The sequence below is a fragment of the Lepisosteus platostomus genome, chromosome 2, assembly GCF_059453375.1.
Source record: "Lepisosteus platostomus isolate fLepPlt1 chromosome 2, fLepPlt1.hap1, whole genome shotgun sequence".
Lineage (NCBI taxonomy): Eukaryota > Metazoa > Chordata > Actinopteri > Semionotiformes > Lepisosteidae > Lepisosteus > Lepisosteus platostomus.
Window position 1 is genome coordinate 79,770,142 of NC_142612.1, and position 26,665 is coordinate 79,796,806.

General features: G+C 39.9%; 1 protein-coding gene across 9 annotated transcripts in view; it reads right to left on the minus strand.

The window, feature by feature from the left end:
* naaladl2 (N-acetylated alpha-linked acidic dipeptidase like 2) overlaps nucleotides 1–26,665 on the minus strand; it is a 298,711-nt gene that overhangs the window by 159,167 nt on the left and 112,879 nt on the right. For all 9 annotated transcript variants that reach the window (XR_015930769.1, XM_088621717.1, XM_088621741.1 and 6 more), the window contains one exon: nucleotides 24,755–25,280. Coding sequence is in view for 8 of the 9 variants with exons in the window: in XM_088621717.1 (XP_088477843.1) it covers nucleotides 24,755–25,280 (526 nt within the window). In the remaining variant the exon portion in view is untranslated. The remainder of the gene's footprint in view (nucleotides 1–24,754; nucleotides 25,281–26,665) is intronic.

Sequence of the window (26,665 nt, forward strand, 5' to 3'; positions counted from 1 at the left end):
CTGGATTCGAACCCACAACCCTCTGTTCAAGAGCCCTGACCACTATTCCATTCGGCCTCTTTTCATTTGCAAGCTTTGGTGCAGCTCTGTCTGTAAAGCTGCGTACTGTACTAGTCTCATAGGCTGTACTTGATTCAGAAGCGCTACAGGCCACATGTAGAAGGAGAGGCCACATGGTGGAAGACAACAGCAGGGACATTTGATGTCTGAATATATTTTCTGAAGATTATTTGATTTAATACTAAATTTAAGCAACTTTAAAATAACTTACCTGTAAGAACAAATTTGTTTGTTATACTAGGTATCACTGCATCCAATTTGTCATGTCCCTTTTCAGACATGTAACCTGCACACTGCCTATACATAGTTAATAGAATTATACAGAAATACAAGTTATGATGGGGGATAAATAATACAAAATATGCACCTAAATGCATCTAGACTTTTGTGCAGGAAGTAACGTCCTGACCATCTGTTTTTTTATTAAAAATACAATTAGCGGTACAATTTAATAAGCACTTCCATTAACATATTGAGAATCTCCAGTATTTCGGAAGGTTGCAGTTCTACTTCTGTGTCTTTGTACAGTGAGCTGTTGAGTGCCTGGCACATTCAGCACAGTGCCCTCCAGTGGACATGTTGCATTACTGACCTAGACAGAATTCTGAGCTGAACTTTTTAAGACTTAAAATCTATTAAATCAAGTAGAATCAGAAATAAACAACCCTTCATTCTGAGGTGCACTCAAAGAATATGACAGTTTACAAGCAGATTGTATTTATATACAGTAGAAACTATCACTTTTATTCAATTTTCATTGACGAGGATGAAAACTGCATGACTGCAAGAAAGAACCATATTCTGAACAACAGGCCACTTTTATGTATAAAGGAAAACATCTGCAAGCAGCCCAGGTCCTTTGATAACCAGGATTAAAGTTTAATTGCATATTGACACACATTAAGATGTTCAAGCTGTAAGTGAACTTTTCCACACATCAAAGATGGGCTCATATCACTTGGATACATATGAATGTCACAAAAATAAGAAAATGCCACCTTTTCCATTGAGCAAGCTTCTTAAAGATTGCCTGAATAACAATGTTTACACATTTTATGTAAAGAACATTTAAACAAATAAACAATTGAAATGCATTTATAGTATTAATCGACTGAAGAATACCTACAAGGCAGCTTGAATAAACGGTGAAACATGGTTCAGTAGGCATAAGTGGAAACTATTTGGAAGTGCTTTTAAAACTGAGACCAGGAGGCACGTCTTTACACAAAGAGTTGCGGGAGTGTGGGAACAAGCTACCCGGTACACCTTATTGAAGCCGATACTCCGGCTACTTTCAAGAAACAGCACCTGGGTGAGATCCTATAAAAGGATCAATAAACTACTAACTACCAAACAGGCCAGATGGGCTGCATGCCTCCTCTTGTTTGTTACATTTCTTACTGTAGGTTCTTATGTTCCTAAAGCCTTGCTTCTCTAACCCCTGCCCCCGATCAGGGGAACACGCCTCGTGCATGCCCCACCCGTCACGTTTCCCCTTGTCAGTACAGAACACTCTGTCTGTCACTACTGCATAAACAGTGCAATTAGCAGGATAAGTGCTGCTCTCATTCCCAGGCCAAAGGGGAACCAGTCTTATGCAGAGGGCAATGACCCTAAAATCACCTTCTGCACAGGAGAGTGAAGTTCCAGCAATGAACCTGTAGCCGATAACTGAAAATACTAGCATAATGTTGGTGTGTTTCAGATTAAGATAAAAACATAATTGCAAAATGGTAGATTAACCATTTATCACTGGTGCCTAACTAATAGTTTCATGCTGCTACAGCAAAAAAAAAAATCCACGCACACAAAAAGGTTTACTGAATCCCTAAGATAAACAGTCATTATGAGATTACTCTGCCATGGAATTTCTGTCTGATTGCTAATAGACACCAATTACGGAGTACCTGCACTCATAGTGGAGTACGACAGAGATGTGTAAAGATAATGAATATTAGCTGTATTTACACTTTCAGTAGAAGATATCGTGAAGTAAAAAGGCCAGAGGAGTGTGTAGCGGTGCGTTCGAGGATAAATACAGGAGAAAACAATTTCCAAGGAGCATGACCCCTTTCTTCTGCCTACTGTAGATTGAGCCGCAACGTGCAATTAGGTCTAATGCTTGTACTCCATGTATGAGGTGCACAGTACCCAGGCATTATCATCGTCGTATGTACTTGTGCTTTTCAGCAAAGTGCAATGACTCAAGAAGAACCATGAGACCACTGTATCATCCATGGCAATGGGATCTTCTAGTGTAGCTCATTTCCGCACAGATCACGCCCATTAAATCATTAACAACAACAAACGCCAGGAACCAAGACCCTGTATCAGGTAAAATGGTTAGGAAATAGATAGACATGGAAATGCAGGGAATAACCATGAATGTGATTTCCCTGGATTTTCTCCGAAGAGTATCATACAGCGAGTTGGATCAGTCAAGCAGGTGGTCCAGGTCAGCCAGGCCAGTTTGGAACAGAAACCACTGCTGCCAGTCACCGACAACCTCTCTGGAGAGAATCCACTCTTGACACTCTCGATCCCCCTCAGAGAAAAAAATGGCTTGAGAGTGGCCCCGGGAATGTGGGAAAAACACGAGGAGGGGGACCCCCTCCTCACGCCTTCCGCCCCCAGTGAGAGAACAAGCCGACGAAGCCAACAGAATCCGTAACACCGGAGCTCGTCCAGGCGGACTCACTGGGGCCCCGTTGTTTCGTGAGCCCCAGGAGGTGGGAGCTGGCACCCCCCTCTACAGGGTGGAGTGGAAACAGAGCCCCGGACTGTAGCCCACGTGAAGCCCCCGCGGAGTCTCCTGCCGATACCAGCTGGGCCGGACTCCAGCAGGTGGAGGACAGGGCTTCAGGCAAGCACAATGCTGCTATCACGAACTGAATTAGCAATCTGCAACTGCTTGGTGAGAATAATGAGATCCCTGGATGGAATAAACCTATTGAAAATACCACTAAACCCCCATTAACCTGAGCATTCAAACAACACAAAAAGCCCGTTAGTGTTTTTACACCTTTAAATGTGTACAGTTTTAAATACCTTCCTGACTGTTCCTCACAGTGAATGACATGCATTCTGCTGTGTTTCACAGGGTAAGGAGATATCAAACCATCTGGACTCTTTGTGCCTGTTAAATTACTGTCAAGACAGCTGATGAATATGAGCTGAACTTTCCCTGAGATGTTAGGAGGCATTAAATATGCAAATACATTCAATTGTTCTGAAAGTAACAGGAAGCAAAAAGCTTTATAAAGGGAATTACATCAGTACTCCTGTAAGAATCTTTCCTGAAAATGTAGAAGATGTATACAATCTCAACTCAACTCTGTTTTCTGAAGGAGCACTAACGTGGCTCAAATGACAAAATATAGATACAAGCAACAATTTATTTTCACTCTACAAAATGCGGCATCACCTAATAAAAAGAAACATTTCAGTCATTCCGCTTGCTGAAATGATTTTGTTAGTTGAAGGGGAAAGTGCTGCACTGACTTTAAGCTCCTTACATAATCACAATTCTGTTCCACTGGGTTGCATATATCTGTCTGACCTTAGGAATATTAAAAATGGCTTCTTCTCCTCCTATCAACAGACAATAAAGTGAAAGTTACCTTCCCACAGGGAGCTGAGGTCTGGGCTGTGCCACAGCTCATCTGTTTTGGCTCGTCTTATTATGCCTGTTCTTCTCAAGGGGCCGAAGGTTTGTTTTGCAGCCTTTGCCTTGTGCAATTTAAAACAATGTGGCAAATAAAATAATTATCTATAAAACATTAGAAACAAGGCTTGGAACAGCAAAGTATGAAATTCAGTATGTTTCATTCAAACTGATCTCTTTCTATTCATCTATCTACCGCATAGTTTTGTTCATGTTAATGTTATACAGTATATACTGTAAACACATCGCACAAAGGAAAGTCTGAGAGAGAGAAGACAGAGACAGAGAAGATTGAGAATCCAGGTAAAAAAAGGAATGCTGAAAAAGCAAAATACAGAAAAAGCAGAAGAATGTAAGAGACGTCACCATCTGTTAAATAGTGCTGTTAAAAGGCTGATATTAATGCCCATGGGAATAGCAATTCGTGAAAAATTCCAATGTTTTTTCTTTTGTTGAAAGACGGGATGACAAAATTTGTGTGTGCAAAGATGCACATGCCGTATGTTTTAAAAGCACCTTGTAAAAATACCAAGTATGTTGGTATGCCGTATGTTTTAAAAGCACCTTGTAAAAATACCAAGTCCACTACCACCACGAACAAAACCACAATCAAGTGATATGGAACAGGTCAGCAGACAGTACCAAACTCAGTCAGGTCAGGGAGCTTAGAGCTGTATGTACAGTACCTTCAGGCCCAGCTAGTGTTCTGTATTCTGCACTGTGACTCCTCATGCTGAAACAAAGTACCTGATGGTAAACCATCACACTCAGTGTTTCTGAATGAAGACAGGGTCAGCACAGCACGTTGTAAACCTGTGAATCAACACACTGCGGCTGAAGCCACAGAGGACTGGGGAGGTTACCACAGTTCAGGTATTCCAGCACATGCGTCTGCAGGGATATTTCAACAGCAAAGCGATGGTTAATCTGATTATGATGAGGATTAAGCAAAATGATTGGGCCATTACAGTTACCTAAGGCCTATTTCAGAAAGCTGTTGCTGGCAAAGTGCATAGTGTTAGGTAGACAACAAAACAAAACCATTAAAATATGCTACACACAAAATGCCCAAGAAGCCAATTAATTTAAAAAGATAATCCACACTCAGGCAGATGTGGAGAGAAAATCTTGGCACTATATAATGTGCAATACACTGCACTTGATCTGCATATACACTACATACTGTTGTAAAATTAAAAAAGATCATTGATAAATATGCACTCTGCCGTTTCTTTGGGTTTCTCGTATTTTCTAACTAGATGTTATTGAGTTTCAACATATCTGAGCATAAAATTGATTTGATGCTTTTGCATAACATGCTGCCTGAGGCATAACATTCTGAGTAGCAAAGTCGTGGGTCTATCTTCACAACAGGCATTGTGTCTACTTATAGAGGATCGGTTGTCTTTTAAAAAAATGATGGCCCTCCTCAATGAAAAAATGTGTAAAGAGGTATTGATCTTCTCTTCACTCGCATCTTGTGTCAATAGTACTAAGAGGGGGTTCTCCGCAGGATAAATACTTGCACACTGGTACTAAGAAACTCCTGCTGTCAGTTGGAGGTAAATGAGTTTCCACTGTATCCATGGCTATACCGTTCTGAGATTCTTACATTTTAATGAAATAGCATGCACAGTCTCCATAAAAATTATTAAACACTCAAACAAGTTTGTGCTCTGAAAAGTGTGAGGAATGTCCTCATTGTAAATTAAAACAAAAAGTAACACGAAACTCTCTTGCATTTTAACTGTTGACAAGACGGTATTGGGATTCATGTCCATCGTCTGTTTGTGGGTAGGCACATTCTGGAATCCTGGTGTCAATGCTGGTGCATCTTTACAACCTTTTCAAACACAGAAGCGTAGCTTATCAATATCAAAACCCAGGAAATTGGCTACAGCCGTGTCTCCTCCTGCAGTCTCAAAACCGTAACCTCGATCAGCAGTCCAGCTGGCTGTGACAGGTTGAAAAGTGATCCCGTCCCTTGCAGCCACGCACTACACTGGGTGAAAATGTCCCATAATTCACATAGACAAAAAGGTCCAAATACAGCTTCAGAACTCTTACTGAATAATCGTGGATTTACATGAAGAAATAAGACAAGGTTGTCTGGAGACCAGGCTAGCATTGACAAAAGATGACACTGAGCAAATTAACTCTGGTAAGATCAAAGCAGTTATGAGGTGAGTAAATGTAATTTGCGCATGAGGGCATAGTGATATTAATCCCATAAATGTTTTTAAATGAAAGCTGGGCTAGCACTTCATTCTGCTTCCTCATTCCCAAAAGACGAGGGCTGCATTAAGTGTGGACTGAAGGTTTACAGTGTATGATCAGCAGGGGCTGGCAAACTGGTTTTGTGAAGCGGTGAATGAATGTTCTACATGTGCTGGACAAAGTGCTGTACCCCTCCTTTGATACACTGGGAGCTCGTCCCACTGCATCTGAAGTCGTAACAAGGGGATGCAAGGAAGATGGCGCCTTTTTCATTTGGTCTTCCCAGTCCCTGATGTAAGCCCAGTAGAACTGGTCTCTGCAAGCTGAAACACAAATACTAGCTGATAGGAGCCATCTTCAAAGGGAGGCCTCCCGATGAGACCAGCTGAGGAAGGGAACAGGACAAAGCAGGCTGTGAGCATGATATGGCCTGGAGGGTCTTTGTAACTGAACCAGACCAAAGGCCTCTAATATATTCAACTTTAGCTTTTAGTTTCAATATAAAACATCAAAATTCTGTTCCATCTGAGGAAATTTCAGAGGGTGCAGTACTGTACATGTTTAAATAAAGATGCGCTTGCTTCTCAATTACAAATGTCAGCATTAATTAAAGGCAAGGTTTGAAATAGTGCAGTTTTTTTTTTGGTGTCCTTCATTTTTGCTATTAATGTCTGAAGCTCTATCAAAGGGAAATTATACTCTGGCCTTGGAAGACAGCAGTTATAATCAAGATGGGAGAAAACTGTAATCAAACCATCTCTTTTTTATTGAACAGTCAAGACTGCATTCCTTTCACAGAATACATGAATGTGAAATGGATGTCTTAACAATCTCTCAGAGTTGCATTAAAATGTCTCTGACCATTTTGATCTCAATATTATTCAAAGACTAGTGAATGTTGTCTTGAAAGCATACTAAAATGTGTTTATTTTGTCATCTTACTACAACTGTCTGTTTTAAGCTGTGGCCAGTGGAATTTGTTTTCCAACTTAAAAAAGCAGATGTGAACAAATAAAACATTTGAAGATAATAAGCATGTTTAACTTAGTGATCCCACCATAGTGTGGACTGACTCTCTTCTCTAATGGGGAATTCAGTCCAGGCACGGTAATCAATAACACTAGCTTACACAAACATTAAGAACCACAATGAAAAAACACAAGTTCCATGTCTGGGTGAAATATATAGTGTTTCTTACTTTTAACATTTATATTTCTGCACTGTACAAAATCCCACAATAAACACTGCTAACAGCTTTAAATCTATTTGCTAATTTATTTAAACCTGTAAACTGTCTAAACAAAGTAAAAAAAAAACTTTACCTTTTGAAAATAATAGCACAGCTGGGCACATTTAGCCTTGCAAATTAAATGCGAGCTCTTTATTTATCTCCAAAGTGAAATGTTGTTTCGCAGACTTTCCCTGCTACACGTTTCAATAAGTCTTGATGATACACCCATGACAAGAATGGGCTTACCAAACTCAGTAATGGAAAAACGTAGCAGAGCAACGTTCAGAGATTTCAGAAATGCATCAGACCAGTCACTCTAGTATTTAAACTTCTTCCAGCTGAGGTCTTGCTTTAGTTAAGACATGTTTAGCACACGATTTGATAAGGTCTCATCTCTAAACCAAAATCCTTGCCAAAGCAGCCTGTTCTTACTCAGCGTCATGCAAAGAGATGAAGTGCCCCGCACACTGCACACTGGTGCAGCCAACGAAGGAATGAAAAATGTATACACAATCTGCTCAGCTAGATACAGAGGCAGCATCTGCATCCAGCAAAGAACAGAAGAACTAAGTCAATGACCCCTCCTGAGTACCAGCAAGTGTACATGTGCTTTGTAAACTATGCCGCATGAAATATTACTGATTTGTCCAAATGCCGTGGAATAAAAGCACCTCAGAATGATTCTGTTTTTAAATAATTAATTTGCTCAGTGTTTGATTCATTTCACCTCTCACAGAACTCACCTGATCTTCCACTCTTTGTTTCAGAGAAACTGGTGATATCCAGCTTCAGTGTCCAGAAAGATTTCAAAATAGGAGCTGCAAGTTAATCAACCCAGAATGACAAGAGAGCAGTGTTCAAGTAGGGAGGTGCGTCAGCACGCGTCAGCTGCAAGGAGCAGGTAAGGGTTTATTCCCTGCTGATAAGAGATGAAAAGAAACATAATGTTTTGGCCGTGAAGTCTTCTTTGGTTCTTCACACCCAAAGAGGGCTCCACAGCTGAAACGTTGTGTTTCTCCTCTTCTCTTTTCGGCATGGAATAAACCTTCACATGTCTACCAATATTTGCTTTACAACCTGATAGGGCTGTCCTCTAAAAGTTTGGGAAACCTTACATCGGTGAGTCCACACATCTCCCTTGGTAAAGGCATGCTGTTGTGGGAGGAAAACAAGAAAAAATATACAAAATACAATAAATATTGTCTATTATTACACCTAAGTAAGATCAGTCATCCAGAACCTCTCTGCTCTAGTCTACTTTTATTAAAACGCAGCAAACTGGGTTATGACTATTCAGAATGAAACTTGTTACAAAACTCAAGCCAATATGCAGCAATACTTCACATTCTAATTTTTACATAGACAATATTTTGACATCAGATTAAAAAATTCCACCTTTAAATTAGACGCATCAAAGTTGACGTTGGCTGTCTGTTACTGTATATCCAGATTTCTTGCAATGAAGAGGAGACGGGACCTGATGTTTTTTTTTTTAACTTAGAAAGTAAGTCAGATAGTCGCAGTTGTGTCAGTTGCTCAAATGAAAAATGTGGATGCAGCCACCACTTGTGTTTGGATGTTGTGAGCAGCACGATCATAGCTCCAGGTCTATGGCTAAGTTCTTAGCAAGAGCTCCTTCTGGGAGCTTTGCATGTACTGGACACTACAGTGTATGCTCCCTGTGTTCACATACTGTACGTTTCCTCCAGTCTCCCAAGGACATGCTGTGTAGGTTAACGGGACTTGCAGGCCTGGCAGACTGAAGTCCGACTGAGGTCCGGCAATCCTGGGCAGGAATAAATGGCTTTTCAATAATGACTGTGTGGATGGAAAAGGATGTTGTAACAGATCAAAACAACAGTAAATGTACTAGGAGAGAGCTATGGGTTTCTTGAAAACTGCTCCTAAATAACATTTATCGTTGCCATTATATTATTTTATTCTGCAGAATCAAATTATAGTTTATAAACTTTAAGAAACCACCATACCCAGGGTAAATAAACATGGAACAAATTATATAAATCATCTTAAAGGCTACCTGTAAAATTCATCATCTCAGATGAGTTGTTCCCCACCCTTTGGCAATGACCTTTATCTGACAACTGTCTTGTCTTGTTTAAGCAACATTTTTATGAAGCATTACGTAGCTTAAACTGACAGGGACACAGCTCTTCTGGCACTGAGCTTCTCCACACAGGAATGGGGAGAGAAATTCAGCAGGCTCCTACAGGCTGTGTGTGGACAGCTTCATTAGTCTTTCAGTTATTTAAGGTAGATTTACAATACTGCAAGGAAACAGATTATGGACTAAAGATACTGCATAAAGAATTGTTACGGTGTAACCTTTCAGGTTGCATTCGGTAATTATTAAGTTTTAGAAACAGGACTTTTCAATCTGCACAGTGAAGTCAGATCACACACACGTCTCAGCCCATTTCGTGATTTGCAAGCTCCCTTTCAGTTTTTCCTTTCGAGAAGTTGATAACAAATGTTCAGGAGGGATGACAACAACCGAGTTCAATCGGTCTCGGCTGTCAGTAATTAGCAATAACTCCTGACATCATTTCCTCTCCTGAAACACTACAAATACTGGAAGTGATCCCCTTTTCTCCCTCGAATACGTCTTTTGAACTCCACTTCCACCCCTTCTCTGCCTCTGCAGCTGCCCCTGGGTCACCCCTCACTCCTTCAGGGGGTCCCAGCCTCCTCGTCTCTGGCCAGGAGGTCGGCCCTTAGCCAAGTGGGTTGAGCGAAATTGTGACAAAACACTCCCTGATCCTTTCAGTACACTTAATCCCTGGGTGTTGTTATTCCTAACAAAGTTATGTTTTGCTGTATCTACTCAGTGACCACATGGCATTCCTGAAATAACTTAAGCACACAATTTGTTCTATCATTGCAGTGTGCTTTTTATTAATACTGTACTTTCCCAAACTGGAACTGCCAGTTGTTCAAGACTGTTTTCTGAATAGATGTCTCCACCCGAATGGGAGCCTGCAGACAACGAGGAGCCAGTCGGTGTCTGACACTCCAGAGGCTTACAGGAGAGGGAGCTCTGATTGAATGGATGAGCAGCAGGTCTCTGACAACATGTCAGTCCTGCAGGTGCTTCTCAATAGGCGGAAATTGTTGTTTCTCAGAAAAACCCAAAACCAGCTAAAACTCCTCCTGCGCCAGTAGCTGGGGTATCCAGCTGTCTGGTCACATGATCCTGACTTGAACCCCTGACATCTGGGCCGTGGTCCCGACTTGCCCTCGTTCTTACTGGTCCAGCCGCACAGGAGCCCCTTGTGACAGGGCTTTTGACTTAAAAATGTATTTTATTATAGGAGAATCCAGACACTGGACTTTTGCATTCTGCAGAGATCCTAATATAAAAGATCTGAAAATCTTACATTTACAAGTCAAGAAAATCTACAAAGGCCTGATTGCTAACAGTAACTTATTCTGTTTGCTTAAACTATGTAAAACTTAGTTGCTTAAACTATTTGCTTAAAAATGTGTCTCTATCTGCTGATGAAAATATATTGAAACCTACTGTAACTTTGAAATCTTTAAGTAAGCACAATCATATCTTATAAGATAATTTTCTATGTGCGTAATATTAATGTTTTAAGTTCCTGGGAGTTACTGTAACATCATAGAGGACTTAATCTGGACCCACGACACCAACACCGTAGTCAAAGCAGCACGGCAGCGCCAGTTTTCTCTCCACAAGCTAAACAAGTTCGGCATGCCATCACATATCCAGGCCAACTTCTACAGGTGAAGTATTGAGAGCATCCTGACTGGTTGCATCACTGCCTGGTATGGGAGCTGCTCCGCACGGGATCACAAAGTACTGCAGAGGGTGGTGAAGTCAGCACAGCTCTTTACCGGCTGTGAGCTACCAAACATCCAGGATATCTACTCAGCTAGATGTCTGAAGAAGGCCAGGTCCATTCTCAAGGACCCCAGTCATCCCAGTCACAAACTGTTTTCCCTCTTACCACCCAGTAAACGGTATCGAGGCATTCGGTCAAAGTCCAACAGATTACGGAACAGCTTCTACCTCCAGGCAATAAGACTGCTAAACAGCCAACCTGTAGCTCCTTCAGCAAATCACCCCTAATGGCTACATGGACACACAGTTTTCATTGTATTCAGCATAGTGCACTACTTGGACATAATGTATTGCATACACCCTGGACACATCGCAGCTCTATTTATATTGAGCTCTGTCTGAGTGTATTTTATTCAATTTCTATTTCATTATTATCTATTATTATGTAACCTTATTTTTTGTAACTTTTATTTTGTGATTTTTACCCCCCCAGTGAGCTCGTAGAAAAGACATTTCATTGTCAGCAACTACTGCTGCATGCTGTATTGTTGTGCATTTGATAAATAAACTTTAATTGATTGATTGATTAATATTAGCCAAGAGAAATACTATACTTTACAAGAAAATGAAAAATACATAAAATATAAAAATATACAGGATCACAATTCCTGATACATCTCAAAATATCACTCCAATCCCTGTCATGTAGAAAGATTCAAAGAAATCATATACAGCTAATCCAATCTTAAACATGTCTCTGCAAGCTGGTTGTTTTCTAGCTGTTCAACATTTCTAAACACACAGGCAGGAATTTTCACCTATTACAGGCAGTGAATTGCATTTTAAATAGACTCCAGTTCCATTACTGGTTCATTTAGGTTTCCTTTAGAAAAAACAGCTTGTGTCAAGAACACAAATAAATGTTTGACACCAAAAGTAATAACAAACTAATAACATTCATTTACATCGAATGCTGAACTTCATAGATTTAAAAGTTGCAGCAGAGGGTTTTGGGTTCGAATCCCAGCTGGGATGCTGCTGAGCTGTCGTACAACAAATTATTTCACTCGAATTGTTTCTGGTAACCGGCTACTTTATTGATAAGTCCTAATGTTGACATTGTAAATGATTATTTGTTTTGAACGGATTTACCTGGTGACAGGTACAACAGGAAATGAAGCCATCATTAGTAACCTTCAGAGAGAAACCTAACAAATTCTACAATTTCTACTTTCAACCCTTGTTGAAATGCAGTTCTCACACGTTTTGGTCAGAGGCCTTGGAAATAAGTCAGGATTGCTGATTAAATCAGAAGTTACTGTTGCCTTCATCTGCTGGTGTTGACGTGCTATTTCTGTCTCCCCCTACAAACACACCACTATCTGCTGTGGCAGCTGAACCTGTAGTCATCTTCCTAGACTCATGATTTTTTTCTTCACTGCAGTGTCACCCAAGAGCAGCCCACACAGAGCCAACATGTGAAGATCTCATCGCAATTACTCCTACCTTCTCTTGGTGAGAGCAAATAAGGAGCTGGAGATTGTTCTGAGTTTAGAGATGCTGCCTGCTCTGTATCGGTGACCTGCTTCATAGGGCATTACCTTAGAAACCAACCAGCAAGGTCTGACCTTGCCTGCTACTCTTATGCCCACTTAAGAACACAGCAATGAGCAGCACATACTGTACATAAAGCAGCTGATAAGAAAATATGGAATACACACCACATTGACAGTCCAGCACTTTGCAGGACTAAATCCATAATGTTCATGCTTGGACAAACAGTACATACTGTACTGTATCAAGTGAGAACTATCTTATGAAAGATTTAGCAATAAAAAGGCATAACCAAACCTTCAGAAACCCTTGCCAAGTTAAACTTGTGTTTGTGTTCCCAAGTTAAACTTGGGATTTGTCACCCTGAGAACCTATGCTCCTTGCAAAGGTTTTCTGGATGAATAGGATGTATGGAAAAGTACAGTATACAGCACTCAGGACAGGGACTTGTAGTATATCCATCCCTAGTGGATCTTCTCAAATGGGTTGAAATGCTTTTGAATCCCCTTGAAATGACACAAACTTCCAGTCACTACCACAGCTACCAACACATTTAGGTTAAGATTTTTTTTCTTTGTTATGCACGGATCATTACATAGCAGGTGCGTTATATTTTACATCCGGAGGCTCGAGGGAACATACTGTATGACTATTGTAGCAAAGGAAACCAATTCAGATCAGCGGTACTGCAGGCAAGCTCAGTACCTTATTGATAAATGGTGTGCATGTTGTGCTGCCCTCCCCACAGCCACAGTGTGTGCCTGTGCGACACCCGAAAGACACATGAATAATTTGCGGAACATCCCACTCATCCACCAATGCATCACTAGCACAGAAGGTTGATTTACCAGGGACTTGACTGAAAGTCTAGAGTGCCTGGCAAGGTATCAATCAGCTCTGATGTGCATTGTGCATCATTGCAAATATACTGTAACAGAAAGGATGCATGGAAATATTGGCAAGAATAATACAGGAGAGATATTTAAGTACAGGTCATCAAGTACGACTGACTTCAAGGTACTTTGGAAAACTGATAGTAAATGATCATTTACTACAGAAAGAAAAAAATTCGAAGCTGGAATTTAGAGACACAATTGTAAGATTCGGCTCAAGTTTAGTGCAGCAATATCAACATGTAATATTTTAGGTTTAACTACAGTAATGTCCTTCATGACAGGGCAAGAGAAGGACATTACAGTCCCATGGTTACACACACCAGCATCTTTCATCTTAACCAAATATTCTTCATAAAATTGAAACGAGAAAATTTCATGAAATCCAGAAAACCTTTTTGAAATGACAATTTCTGTGGCATACACAACACATCAGCTGTCTCTCATGGCCATGTCCCTTCTTAAGGAAATAACTTGTAATTCTATCAAAAAATGTGTCACTTTGGAAAAATGTGTGGGTATTCAACAAATAATTATAATGTACGCCTAAGGAATCAAAACTGAGCACATCCTATTGCAGTTGACACCTAACTTTTTTAAGTGCTCTAAATGTATTTATTGTTTTGATGTTACAGTGACAAATTAGGAATTTCAGTTCTAGTTAAACTACTTTTAACATTCGTTGTAATAACATTATTTCTAGCACAAAGATTTTGTCCAGAGATTTCAAAGTATGGTCGTAATACAGAAAATCTCAAAATTAGAATTATTAGGGGTTGTGCTAATTAGCAACATATGGGATTGGAAACCTAAAAAATACGTAGAAAACAGTGAACAGGTTTGTGTTTGTATTGATGAAATTATATAATCCACATACATTTCTACGATACAGTTATTTGTGGACAACCAGCCAATAAATACAACTCTTGTACATCCTATTAAAAATGAAATTCCTAGTCAATACAGGTTTCAGACGTTAGAAAAACTGCAAGATCAAAGTCTGAACGCTGAAGACTGAATATTTGGTTTGACCTCTGTGTGTGAGCCAACAGCCAGGAAAGGTGTTACAGCTAATTTGCCACAAATGGAGCTACTGTTACCAATCAATACATTAAACTGAGGTTTGTTTAAAAACATCAAAGTTTTAAACCTTGAGATCTCAAGTAAATCCAAGTACAGATAAGAAAATGCAGTTTTGCTTAGATACTGTACATTACTGTTATCTTTATTTTCTATCAATATCCCTAGATCATCTCACTCCAATAACCCATTCTAATGCAGTGCTTCTTTAACAGATACAGTATAGCTGTATTTGATTTCTCATGCGTTATGTCTTTAATTACTTGGGATTATTGGATAGGAAGACGTACTTAATAAATGCAGAATTATTTTCACTATGGAGGCCAGTAACAAGAACATCTATTAGACTTACATAAGTGTGATAACATTTATTGTTAAAGTGCCTGTGCTTCCCACATACTGTATGATGTAGATACTGTATTCCTATTGTGTTCATACTGAATGCACATAAAGACATGAAGGTATGTCTTTGTAACATTTGTTCATCCAAGCTGCCACACAGTTTGATCATTCTAGCTAACTCTGACAGATGTGGATGCTAACTGATGCTGCCCAGTTAATACACAAAAAAACTATTGGGATTAAGCCACAAATTCAAACCTGTTCAGTAAAGGTTTAGCCTCTCTGCACTCCTGCAGTCCCTAGCCTTCACCGATTCCCTGATTAAAGATGTAAAAACATCTCCTTTGGCCAAAGGACCAGTTAAAACCACCTTTACATTTTCAGCAAGCAAAGAGGACGACTGCAAGCAACACAGAATTATCAAACATAAATGGTGCTCATTAAATATTCGGTGTGATTCACTTCATTCAGCTCCACTCAAACTTAAATATATTTTACTTCAAATAAAACAAATTTAGATTTCAGAAATCTAATCTGAATCACAAAGTCTGAGTACGTGGTAAAAGGCCAAAGCTTTGCCTGCCAACTAAAAAGTTATCCTTTTAGAAAGGAGATGTTAAGATTGGAGGTTAAATTCTTCAAAGGACTCACAGGATCCAGATGGTCTTTGTGAAGTCTTGTATTTTATGATGAGTGGATATCATATTTGTAAACCCTTTCCTCACGGCTTATTTCAAACTTCAATTCATGTCTGGCTTCTAGCATTACTGCACCAATGAAACATCATTCAAACTCTTGCATCTGTATGTTTTGTATGAGAACAGGAAAAGAACAGTTAAGGGTGACGTACAGTAACTTGTACTTGATCAATTGGGAACTTTTAAGAAGATGGAAGGAAAACAGCCACTATATTTCACTCACATGTTCTCCAAGGAAGAGAAAGACAGCATGCCTGAGACTGAATAAGACCAATTTCTTCTTCATTTTTTATTATGTTTTTAAATATATTGACATGGAAGAGGCACTAGAAACTTTTCAAATGAGCAGATCTCCAAGAAACAAGGGATGTTATTAGTACAGTAGATTCACAGGGCATAAAAAAAATCTAACAGTCTCTCTAGACTTACTGTACAGCAGATGATACTACTTGTCTGGCACAATTGTTAATGTACAGTAGACCCCTTAGGAAAAGGAGGTCTTCTCGATTGTGTTAAAGGTCTTTGAACAGGCAACAGAAGTAATGAATACAAACAGAGCATATGATACAGATTATTTAGACCCTCAGAAGCCATTTGCTAAAGTTTCTAATAAATGTTTAATTTCTAGGTAAATATTTTAATTAATTAATTACATGCATTCAAGGTAATGCATGTTTTTGGATTAAAAACTGGTTAATGGATGGAAAACAAGGGGATCTGAATTATGACGGATTCCTTTCCCAATATACTGTGTGACAATGATCTTGATTCTGGTACGAGTCAAGTTTGCAAGATCGATTATATCACAACAGGAGGATTAGAAAACACTGCAGCAGCTTCTTTAAACTACGTCGTGAAATACAGACAAGAGAACACAGCCAGAGCTACACCACGGGGAACCACATTTGAAACTAAAACCAGGAGGCGTTTCTTTATACAAAATACGAGCTGGAACAAGCTACTGTACTGAGCCTTGTTGCTAAAAATGATAGCCAGGCTTTCAAGGAAGGAAAAGGCTCCAGGAAAGTACTGCCAACCCAGAAGCTAGATAGACTGAGTGGCCACCTCTCATTTGTAAGGTTATAAGAAAGTTTAGGAATGAGAGAAGGCCATTCAGCTACTCTGCCTGTAACTAATTAGTGATCTCTTTCAGATAGCTCTTGAAAGAAGCCAGAGTATGGGCTTCGACAACATGGATGGATAACTAGTTCTACACTCCCACAATCTGATGTTCTTATATTTTATATTATATACTGCAGGCATTGCGTTCTTGTAATTTTCAAATTAGAATATAGGCACTTGAATCAACAGATTTTGTTTGCACAAGTATGAGCAATACAAGTGGACACAATATGGAGCAGAATCATCAATACTAGAGTAAAACTGAGGAATTATGTTACAGTATGTTATGTTGCTGGTCGTTCTTTTAATGTGGCAAAGTTCTGTATTGCTTGTATTCACAAGCAAACTGAATTTTCACTATTAGGCCAATATTATAACCTTCGCTCTGCAACCACACCTTCCTCAGCATGTCCTGGCTTATTGCAACATCAGTGAGCCAAAATCTCATTCACAGATTTCCGGCTACAACAGAGTTCTTTAAAGAGGGTATGTCCCCGTCACTCCAACAAAGCGTTTATCATTCCAGCCTCTCCTCACAAGACTACTAGAGGTGTCATTGTAATATAAACCACGTCAAACGGGAATGCATTGCCACTATTATGTGGAAAAATGCATCTGTCCGTTTTAATTCCAGCTCTCCTTAAGCATAGCAAGGACTGACAGGATTTTAGCCTTCTAAATGACAGGAGCTGAGAATAGTGGGCTCTTAATACAAGGCTATTGTAACATACAATTATTAACATTGATTAATACTCGAGAAATATCAATTTCATTATTCCTGATCGATAGTTAGGCGCATACTTTCAGAGACCCTGGAACCTCAGCTGGGAGTGCTGAATTTGCAAAAGCAGTGAAGTGGAATGTGCCTGTGCTTGACTATAACACTCTAGACTATCGTCAGAGCTGGGAAAACCACAAGGACTCTGGAAAGATGTTCTACAGAAAATGTGCCAGCTTCATATTTTGACCTAGATCAGGAAAAAGATGGCCGCATTTGCTGGATTTACAGAAAAGTCATCTATGGCAGAATGCATGTGGAAAACACTTGCCCCTTCATGACCTCGTTTCAGCAGCTCAGCGCTTAATCTAAGAAGCAGGAAATGCACACAAATACATGCTATAGAACCCCAACCTGCTTGTTTCCAGAACAGGTCCTCTGCATCACTATCTTTTTATATTTTGTACTTCATAACAGTTCTCATTCATCAGTCGGTCTTTCTCATCTTCGCGTGTTCGGTCTCTCCTTGCACCACCTGCTGTCAGCTGCCACTGGGCTTCATTGTTCTCGGCCCATCAGGGCCATCCGAACGCCAGCACCGCTTCACCCTCCTCTCACAGCGTGACACGTCTCTTAATCCCCCCGAGAGCAGCCTCGGGCTGCTTTTGTCTCGTGTTTTTGTGTTAATGCCTAGTCAGCCAAATGCAATTTATAAGAAATAAAAAGAATACAGAAGTGAGCATATTTTTAACAGCAGTAGTTATTTTTTTTTCCCCCGTGAAGGAGAGAACAATGACTGTCAATTAGCCTACTGGAGATGCAGCCTTGCCAGGTCTCCCCAGAGAGTTCCTCCTAATTGAGGATGGGTTATTTCCCTCCATTACTCTGCTTCAGCAGGGAGGCCAGCGCAGTGTCTTGTCTTCTGGGGGACACTTACACAGATTCCCAGGCTGGTCATACAAACGCACGGAAGGAGGAACGGCAGCTTTCCGAGGGACTGTGCCACGTGGAACTGGATGAGACCCAGTGGAAACGCATCCTTTCTAGTAGAGCAGCGGTATTTACCAAGAACACATTCCTTTATCCAGGACTTGTATTTTCTGAACAGGCAAAGAACTGGCATGTCAGTGCTCTTCAAATACACTGCACTGTTTCTGCCTCCCCTTCTCACAGAGCACATTGGTCTCTAGTGCACTGGGCAAACTGACAGCACACCAATAAGTGTTGCTTTTGCTTGTCAAACTCTCAGTGTATTTACAGCAAAAATATAACAGGGATCACATCTGAGCGGAACCCACTGAGTATTATTTTAAATCAAAGAAACAACAGGAACATTTTAGGCCAATATGCATTTCATTATGCTATGCATGTTCAAGTGTTATGATAATATTGTTGTTATATGTGTTGCTGAGACTTCAGTAAGGATTCTGCACTTGCTCCCAGAGGTAGATTCAGTTTTCATATGAAAATAAAACACTTAAACTCTGTTTTCCAAGCTGAGCTTCACAATTTATTTCAATTTTATTGTCCTCAGTGCAAAACAACATCTTATTATTTGCCATAAGCTGTTAAGCACTGCAGAACAACACCATGTTGTAATAAATAATGTATTATACACTGTATTAATGCATAAGCACTTTTTATGTATTTACATCCAATCAGGTACTAAAGTTTAGAGACACTATGGAACAAAGATAGTGACATGTATAAAGCTTGAGTATGAAGTGACAGCAGTCCATTTTTGGGACAGAATAAATAGATAATATGTATTAATTTCAGATCAGTACCCTACAGAGTTATGGTCATCTACTTCAGAGTCTTTTGGTTAATATATGGTGGCCTGCATCACATATCTCTTTACAATACTGTACATTTTTCACATCAAATCATGAAAACATCTTCTTCCTGGCTCCACTAAGTCTTTTTACCTTTGTCCCTTGAGTATAATTATTTTCCACAGTTGATCTACTTACTTACAAAACTACTTAAAAAGCCCGATTATGTTCAGCGTCTGAAGTCGCAGCATGATAATCAGTGTACTCCGGCACATGGTTGACTAAACTGGGACTTGACAAACAGCACTGAGGTATTTTCTCCATTTCTCCTCTTGCAAATACTGCCAGTTTGAAAAAGGAAGACATAACCCTTTTCTCCTCTGCTGGGATAACCTTTACTTCTTTCTCATCTTCGGTGCACTAACAATTTGTTGCATTAAGAGTGTTTTCTTGGTCAGACAACTCAAGTCTCCATGGAGATAGAAACTTCACTCTTAATAACTTTTCACCCTGTGCAGTTATGTTCCCTGTCTGTGACTCTGTGCCTGCACTTACCTGCCAGGGCCTCTTAGAAAGCTCACAGATGGAAGATGCTCAGAATACCCCTGTCTTTTATTATTATTATTATTATTATTATTATTATTATTATGATTGATGGCACAATACTGTACCTGCATAGCACTATCAGACCTGGGCAGAGAATCAGCGAGTCAGCGAGTCAGCAAGACAGCAAGACAGCGAGGCAGCGAGGCAGAGAGACAGCAACACAGCGAGGCAGAGAGACAGCGAGACAGCGAGTCAGCGAGTCAGCGAGACAGAGAGACAGAGAGACAGCGAGTCAGCGGGACAGCGGGACAGCGGGACAGCAAGACAGAGAGACAGCGAGACAGCGAGGCAGCGAGGCAGCGAGACAGCGAGTCAGAGAATCAGCGAGGCAGCGAGACAACGAGTAAGAGATACAGCGAGACAGCGAGGCAGCGAGGCACCGAGACAGCGAGACAGCGAGGCAGCGAGGCAGTGAGGCAGCGAGGCAGCGGGACTGCGAGACAGGGAGGCAGCGAGTCAGAGAATCAGCGAGGCAGGGAGGCAGCGAGACGAGTCAGAGATACAGCGAGACAGCGAGACAGCGAGACAGCGAGACAGCGAGACAGCGAGGCAGCGAGCGAGGCAGCGAGACAGCGAGTCAGCGAGAAAGCATTCCAGCAGGACAACACACACGGTCCTGCTGGTCATGTCACAGTTGTTATTAGCAAGATGAAAATATGACAATGGATACTTTACTGTGAGTTTGATGGCTCAGAGACCAGTGAACGGGCACATGCTTGTCTGGGCTCTGGAAGAACAATAGGCTAGACATCACAGATTTATACAGTACCATGAGGTAGGCGCTACTGTAGCCATTAGAACCTGTGTTGGTGAACTCAGTTGATGACAAATGTTAACCAGTAAAACGAATTTACCGTCAGTAAATTTCATGTCAGTTCAATTCAAAGTCGCGGCACCTGCTACAAAAATGATTTTGTCGTTTTTCTGATAACTTGTGAATTTGCTGCAGTTAAAAGTGATAAGTTTCTTTGTGTGCTCAGTATAGATTTCAGGCATCCTTTCTATTGAGGCAGGCCTGACTTAACGATGCATGAAAAAGGTTTAGTTTTAAAATGGGTTTCCTCTCTCACCGAACACTGAAACAGCTAACAGAGATGTGATTTTCTGCAAAACCAATGAAGAAAAACAAAGCAAAATGCAATCATAATCTTCTCTCTTTTCTTGTGTTGTTGAGGGGGATTACAGCAAGGTAAATTGCCCAATTGCCAAGGGTCCTATATCTGTGGAGTGTAAAAGGAAAGTCCATTTTAATATTCGACTCAGCGCTGCTTTGTTATATTTTATAATGTCAGGTAAGAATGAGGTAATGGTAGTTTATCCTTTGTTGCCTCTGGCCCAAAGCTCACTAAATAAGTCCCCTTCTTTTCTTATCAGTCCCAGTGAGCTAATGAACATGGTCACCATTTTGACCTTGATAATTTTCATTAAAAATTCATTAAAATGTGCAATTTAAAAATTCAGCGCAGTAGTTTAGTTATAGTGCTTGAATTTTGGCCACATTTAAGAATAAGTGTTAGAAAGTTCAAATGGATATTATATAGTATAATATAATTTAGACTGGGACTTTGGTTTAATTACAGTATAGTGTGCTTGATGTTTTCTTTTTAGCATTCTTTGAAGTGCCAATGCAATTGAAAGACATAAAACCATCAATAATCTAATTTGCTACATACCAGCTAATTTCAAACATTTGTTTTTCATTACAGTACTACAACTGAGGGATTTGAAGGACAAATAAAAAAATCAAGAATCAAGAAAATTAATTGAATTAATTGCTGCTCCTATAAATCAGGGGAGAATGTCAAAGATAAAATCTTTTCCGTAAATACATCTGGTAATAAAACGTTTGTTACTGATTTTCCTGACGACTTAAAGCCCATGTTTCTTCACAGAGGATTAAACAAATTAAAAGAACAACTTAAAAATTAGACAATGAAAGAAGAAAAAAGTTTCTATTTATCTCTCTTTTCTGTAGAACACAAATTGGTCTAATTGACTGTAGTTTTACTCCTGGCCAGACCGGACTTCTTACTAGTGGTAATCAAGTCCGCTTGTTTTGTGTCCATTAATATGCAAAATACAACAAATTATTCAAACTACAGCTAAATTAACTTTCAATCATGTTATAAACACCAAACTAATGAGAATTTATACTTAGCACATTTTTTGACATTCAATTCATTACGCACTTGAGATAAGTTTATGCGGAGTTCTGAATTTTAATGGCTGACAGTATTCAGAATACTGAGGATACAGAAAGCAGAGAAATACATCAAATGGTTTTGTTCTGTATTTCTCATTAAATTACATTCTAATAAACGCTATCAGAAGTTACAGGGACCGCTGCACAACACTGTGTGCGAGGTGCAGGGTTTCTTCGGTTTTAAAGGATTTTAACCTTTCAATAAAGAAACAAAAGGAATACACATTTCAAGATTCAAATGCACTGAACACAATCTTTGAGGGACCTGATTCTGTATGTTTCAGCCTTCTTTTAAATAATGCAGTGCACTTCACTCCTTAAATATCAATCTCTCTTTTGGAGAGCACCAGGATTTCAATTAATGGTCACAGAACAAATAAAAAATAAATGAATATATTACTTCTTTTTGGAGGTTTCTCTCAGGGTTGGTGCCAATTACTGAGGCACTAGTTACTAGTACCCTGCAAACAAGACAATTAATATTTGGTTATGTGATGCAATGCCTTCCGTCTGATTTTTTACTTATAGTTTTCAAAAGCAACTGCTGCAGAATATACAGTAACAATAAATCTGCACAGCTATTCACAAGGAATTGATGCAGGTCAAGTTTTGCAGTTACTGAATTTTATTTATAAAAATTAAACGAAAATGTTCTGTATTTCCAGGGATTTATGATGATTTATGATAGGGGAAAATGTATGTCCTTTTAACCAATCATGTATGTTATTTTAACCAAGAGACTTTTTCAATATGTGTAAAACTGTGAGTAAAGCAGTGCCTTGTTTTAATAAGGTAGAGTAAGTTAAGGAAATAAAAACCTCTGCTACTGAGACCAGATATGGAGCCACATATTGACATACTCAAAATAAACCACAAACATCACCAAGAAGAATCTGTTCAGTGAACAGTAAACCATTTTCAAGAGTAGGTGCACTTTTGTCTGAGAGAGCCAGGTTGTTTTTTAAAACATTTAAGACTGCAAAAATTGAACAATAAATTCAATTAGTTGGTACTCTGTTTGCCTTACACTGCACTTTTTAAAAAGCCCAAATGCATCTGTAAGAAGGTTAAATAGGGTGTTCAGAATTGTAGCAGACTGCCCTTTGATTAAATTATTAGTGTTGGTATTGAATCAATTAAGCAATCTATTCTAAATCATTAAATGTGTGTTTCCAAGTGGCAGTCTGCATTTCTACTGGGCTTTAGCTAAATTAGTAAATATGCGAATTTACTCTGAGGACCAGGATCACAAGAATAAGGAATACATTCATTGTTTAAGCCCTTACAACTGTAATAATATATTTTGTTCCCAGAAGTATATGTTAAATCTTGTAAAATAAGAACAGGTTTTATCATTATCTCCTTAAAGAAAATACCACATTCCGTGTACAATACAGCACAAAGTGCCAGTCACACATGGGATGTGTGATTAAATCTTGGCAAATCTGAATATACTGTACAATGAAGGGTGTTTTTGAGTCTTGGCTAAAATTCAAAATGCATTCTGGAATTTCTTTTCAGGATTTCAAATCTAATAATATATATTGCTTTGTTTTTTGCTTCTTGCAATGCACTGTAAGTTGTAACCTTTTGGGAGTCTATAGTAAATTAACAGTTACTGACACCCACCATGGTTTGGTAGCAATATCATACTGTACATCATAGGCTCTAACACTTACCTGTATACAGTACCTGCAATTCAAAGGATGTCTTTAGTCTTCCAGTCAGAAATATTGCACATTAATTTAGTACACTAAAACGTCTTAATTACCCTTTAGACAAGCGTGAAACATTAGTGAATATATTTATTTCAGATGCAGCGTGCCATCACTTGTGTCTGCAGTTGTACGTTGTTCTGCATTTGGAGACTCACAAGCAATTCCTGTGCGCTGGAGAGCTGTGAGGATTTAATCTAACATTAGTACCTGGTTGTGTCTGCTTTACTCCCGACAGGGAGTGCACCAGTTGGCATGCACTGAACATACCTGGTTGTCACTTGTGAGGTACAGCCTACCAAGGCACCTGTACTTTGGCACTGAGTGATACATTGTCAGGAGGAGGAGAGTCCTGCAGGGGCAGTTTAAGAAAACCCCACATCTGTGGGCTCCACAAACCCTCCCTTTCACAGAGCCTCACGCGCAGAACCGTATCACTTTCCACTGTTTATTTACCCCAGACTTTGATCCTGAATTGGGCTGGTTTCATGTATCGGAGGTTAACTGACTTCCATGCCAAGCAGACAGCAGCCACCAATTCAGATTGTTTAAGAGGCATTACGAATTCACCGTGCCTACTGGCTAAGTGAAATATTCTGAGATCCAGTGTCGAACCAGTGTGCTTTGGATTTTTATGACAGCATAGATTGCAGATTTTCTGCAAAATTCCACTCTTTTCCACTCTGAACAATTTTTTTTATTCTCTTGTTTTGACTAGACACAGAACCAGTGTTCCCACTGGACTTCTTGTGAATTGATTTGCTCTTGAGACAACTTAGTGACTCATTGCTTTGTCTGTGACTCATTTAACGCACCTCTCATTAGCAACTACTGTACAGCATGTCTGTGACTCTTTGTTGCTCAGAAAGTACCCTGCATTACAAAAACAATGGCTCTGTAATCCCAAATGTCAATCACAGTTTACAAGCAGTTAACCACTTGTTAACAACTCCAGATGTTGTGTCTCTGCTCCATTTTATAGTTCTCTTCTTAATTCTAACTCTATTCATCAACCTTTTGCCAAATGTAGCTGTCAAAGGTTTCACGACGTACCTCAAGCGTGCTTTAATGCCCTCCACGCTGATGTCCTGCAGAATTACGCGGTGGAGATCTCCGGGTCCGGCAGGCGGCGCCGGCAGGGTCCGGTTATTGGGAGTGAGCCCAGAGCGGCCTGTCTGCCGCGTATAACGGCCAATCAGGAGGCCGATGAAGAAAAGCCCGCTGCCCACCACAAAGTATTTTGCAGCCTTCCAGCAGGTCCTGCGGCTGCTCTTTGGTGCCGGTCTAGTGAAGTGAGACACATAGTCGGGGTCTTCCTGGAGCCGCTCAAAGCGACCCTGAGGAGAGACAGAGGGCTGCACTGGCTCCATGTCGAGGTCCGTGGGGGCCGTCGAATTCCCCGTGGGACGCTGGCCAGTGCTCTCCAACTGGAACCTCTCGAATCCCGGCTCCTCCAGCTCCTTCTCCATGTCCCACTCGAGGTCCAGCACTGTGGCCTGGAGGGCCTCGCCGTCCAGGTCCTGAGAGTGCAAAGCCCCCCCGTGTCCTGCGGTCACCTTCCGGTAGGCCATGTTTTTAGCTGCAGGTCAGAAAAGAGTTCGCTGCAATGAGAGCCACTCCACCACTGCACTCTATAACCTGCCCTGGCCAGAGATAGGAGACACGCACGCAACACTACACACTAACTTGTTTTATTCTGCACATTTATCACTCTGTCTCTTATTAAACACCCGGCGATTGCAGAAACGTAAAACATACCGGGCAAATTCTAAATGATTATTTCAGTTGCTTTCCATGTGCATCTTGTATATTGTGGGAAAACTAAATATAGAACCAACACAGAAGTGTTATAATACTTCTAACACTTCTGTCAAACTTTATGAACAACTTCATTATGTACAGTATATACAGTAATGCCGTTGAAATCGCTTAATAAAAAAGAATGGAACAAGTTTTACTTAAGGTGAATCTTTTCTTCTGCCTCATATGCTAATTTCTAAGTGAAAGAAATTTTACAGACAGAAATTCTAGCTTTTAAAGTAAAACAAAAAATACACTAAGGTGCAAAAAGATAGTGTTGAGAGGCACTGAGAGATACCGTATTTCTTATACCAATCCATAATGCTCAACAAAATGCCTCACTGACATTAAAATCAAACTTTTCAATATTCATATCACAAGGGTTAAGGGGCTGATAAATTAAACTTTGACCCTGATACAATACCTTGAAGTCAAATCAACAGGATTTGTTATAGCGACTGCCACAGTGAGACACAGTTTTCATCTCTATGATGACAGCTGACATTCCATCATTGAAACATCAGCAATTTAACGGTTTTCAACCCTCAGACAGAACCATCAATTAGAATGAAATGCAGATGCAGTCTTTAACTTCTCACAATGATTGATGTTTGACTGACATCTGAAATGATATCGCCCTCTTCTTCTGCATAGTTAGTGTTTGAAATCTGATTCAACCATATCCATTACCATTACTGTATATGCAGGGTATATCTTTGGGGAGATTTATTTAAATGCAGATTGCTCTGAATTGTATTATCAAAACTTTAAAACAAAATACAGTGGGATTTTTTTTTCTCACCAGTGACATACTTAAACACGTCCAACCAAAACACGATTGGGTACTGTTAGACTGCAGTCAAAATGCCAGTTTCTTAGACACAGTTTATTTTGTGTTTTAAAACGTTTGTCAAGAAGTTGATTGAAACTGATGATTTTGTTAGTTCACATGGAAGCTAAGATGGAACTGCAGAACCATAAACAAACTGGTTCTGTTTTTCCTAACAAAACCTGATTTATTGTAACAGATATTGCACTGACTGAAATATTATCCACTGAGTTTCCAGTAACTCCTGATCTTGAATGTTGGGATAATTCATTTTCTACCTAATACATTAAGTATCCTGCCTGGGCACTAATCATCTTGTAATTCATGCTATACCA